Here is a 2,500-nt window from a genome sequence, read left to right as displayed (position 1 = left end):
CACGCACATAAACAGAACCACAGACATAGACAGACGCACGCAAACGCGCACACGCACACACACACACACACACACACACACACACATACACACACACACACACACACACACACACACACACACACACACACACACACACACACACACAGGCACCTTACCTTTCTCGGCAGCCTCGACGCGTAAGGCCTCCGCCACCTCCCGTCCCTCCTGCGCCGCCTCCTCCTTCTGGACCTTCAGTTTCTCGACCTCCTCGCTGTGCTCCTGAGAAATGCCCATGAGACTCGCTTGACAATGTACTTTTGCAGCAAACACGTCGAAAAATATTGACATAACAATATCAGCTATAAACAACAACAACAAAACGTTTGTCTACAAATTATGTATGTATCTGAACTTATAATCTATGAATAAGATATTACATATAATCTATAAACAACAACAGAAACGTTTGCTCTAAATCATGAATCCATTTGATTTTCGCTGAGAGATAATAAAGGTAAAAATCCACACTTGTGATTAGATAAGAACATGTTTGTGTGTGCGTGTGTCCGTGTAAGTAGAACAACGAAGGCAAGGACGAGAAAACACACACGGACATGCCTTTTCTTCATGCCCATCAGAATGCAATACAGTGAAAAGTTCTTTAGTATATTCGCGTGCTTTCTCGCCTTTCTCTTCGTTGTTCTACTTACAATTTGTTCAACATGACTTGCGTGTGCAAGAGCTTGCGTCCGCAAACAGAGGCTTACCTTTTCTATTTGTTGGAGCTTGTCGTGCAGACTAGTCACTTCCTTTGCCAATTGATTCTTCTTTCCTGCAACAGAAGTGAGTTAAAAACGGTGCTGGTTTGCTTGCCATGATGCACATGCAAATTGCTTTCCTTCGTGCACAACAAATGCCAATATATGGATGGGATAGGTTGCTTTTGCCCTTCTATCAAATCTTAGGACATAGTATTACAGAAATTGGTAAAGGCTTTTACATGAAGATATTTGCATGTGTTATTAAACAGCATATCATATTTTGTTCAAATTTCCATGACTGCACTTTGAAATGACTATGTTGCAGAAAACATTTTTTCCCTCCCTATTCAAATGATCAAGTGAATATTCAATATTGCTTTTGTTTATGTTTCTGCAGTTAGTTTAATTGCTAATATGATTACAACACCCTCTTAACCAAGTTGGGCTGTCAACCTAACTACGTTATTGTAGAAATAAACACGAAAATAATCCATAACTACTTTTCTCCAAGCAATAAAACCAGTATATGTTTTTTTTCTTTTTTATCAAATTCAAAGGATAAAATGCTTTAGACGTCATGGTTGTTAGAACATCACAGAATTTCATACACAATATCTCAAACAGACGAGCGACCGAGCTGTCTTTTGATGTATTTTAAGGCTGTTCAAAAAGGAGTTAAAACACCATGTAACTGTTTTGTTACATAAAATTCTTGTCTGATGATTCTCTAACTATATGGTTTGACACAAAGAATCTAAACAATTCACTTCAAAATGAAATATCTCTTTCTCTCCTTTTTCTCTCCCTTCCTTCCTTCTCCCTCGTTCGACCCCAGCGTTTTTTTTCCTTTTTTTTCCAGACTGTTTGGTCATAATGCATACCGCACCGCAGCCATTGTCATATAACGCTGACTTGGGGGGCATTCCTGAGGAAATGTCAGCAAACTAACAAGACATTTCCGTGGTTGTGGCTACTGACAACCTGCTGCTACTTGCCCCCGCTACCCTCTCACGCCCTTGCCCTACTGTCCTCGCGTCAAGACCCTCGTCCTTGTCTGCTACCCACTGTTCCCGAGCGTGATTTTAAACCTCGTTCATCCTTAACCCTTCGTACTCAGTTACACCCTCCTTACAAATCCCTGACACGTCGTAAGCCTCCATGGAGTCCTTCGTCCTACCCCACCTCCCTTCCCCCCTCCACCCACATCCCCGCCCCATACAAACATCCATCCCTCCGCCACCCACGGTGACGCTCGGGAAATTCCTCGCAACGGAGCGTCCAAGCCGTCACATTCCGCGGTGGAATCGATCATTCGAAGCTTCGTCTACGCCGTCGCCGCCACCGCAGGGCACGTCGGCGGTCGGATATTAGCGGAGGGGAGGGGCGGCCAGAGGAGGGATGGACTCGCATTCTAGCCTGACAATAAAATCGACTCACCTTGGCAGTTCTGGCTGGCAGTTTGGCCCCGGGTCGCTGGCGGGGCACACACGGGATGCCAACTTCTGCCTATTTTATAATGGGCGTGAGAGAAGGAGAGGGAGAGGGGGGTGGGAGAGAGGAAGAGGAGGCAGGCAGGGAGGGAGGGAAAGAGGAAGAGAGAGAGAGAGAGAGAGAGAGAGAGAGAGAGAGAGAGAGAGAGAGAGAGAGAGAGAGAGAGAGAGAGAGAGAGAGAGAGAGAGAGAGAGAGAGAGAGAGAAAGCCAGACAAACAGACAGACCACCACGAAAGAACAACCCGAACCAAGGAGCCCTACCAAT

At 45.2% G+C, this 2,500-nt stretch overlaps 1 protein-coding gene across 1 annotated transcript in view; it reads right to left on the bottom strand.

The window, feature by feature from the left end:
* Window positions 1–2,500, bottom strand: part of LOC119580830 (dnaJ homolog subfamily C member 2-like) — an 84,840-nt gene that overhangs the window by 4,847 nt on the left and 77,493 nt on the right. The window contains exons 2-4 of the mRNA XM_037928982.1: window positions 2,497–2,500; window positions 750–814; window positions 159–261 (exon numbers count right to left, since the gene is read on the bottom strand). The exon at window positions 2,497–2,500 is cut by the window's right edge and continues 171 nt beyond it. Coding sequence (XP_037784910.1) covers window positions 159–261; window positions 750–814; window positions 2,497–2,500 — 172 coding nt within the window. The remainder of the gene's footprint in view (window positions 1–158; window positions 262–749; window positions 815–2,496) is intronic.

This window comes from Penaeus monodon, chromosome 14 (genome assembly GCF_015228065.2).
Source record: "Penaeus monodon isolate SGIC_2016 chromosome 14, NSTDA_Pmon_1, whole genome shotgun sequence".
NCBI lineage: Eukaryota > Metazoa > Arthropoda > Malacostraca > Decapoda > Penaeidae > Penaeus > Penaeus monodon.
Note: the sequence above shows the minus strand (reverse complement) of the source record. Positions and strands in the feature narration are given on the sequence as shown.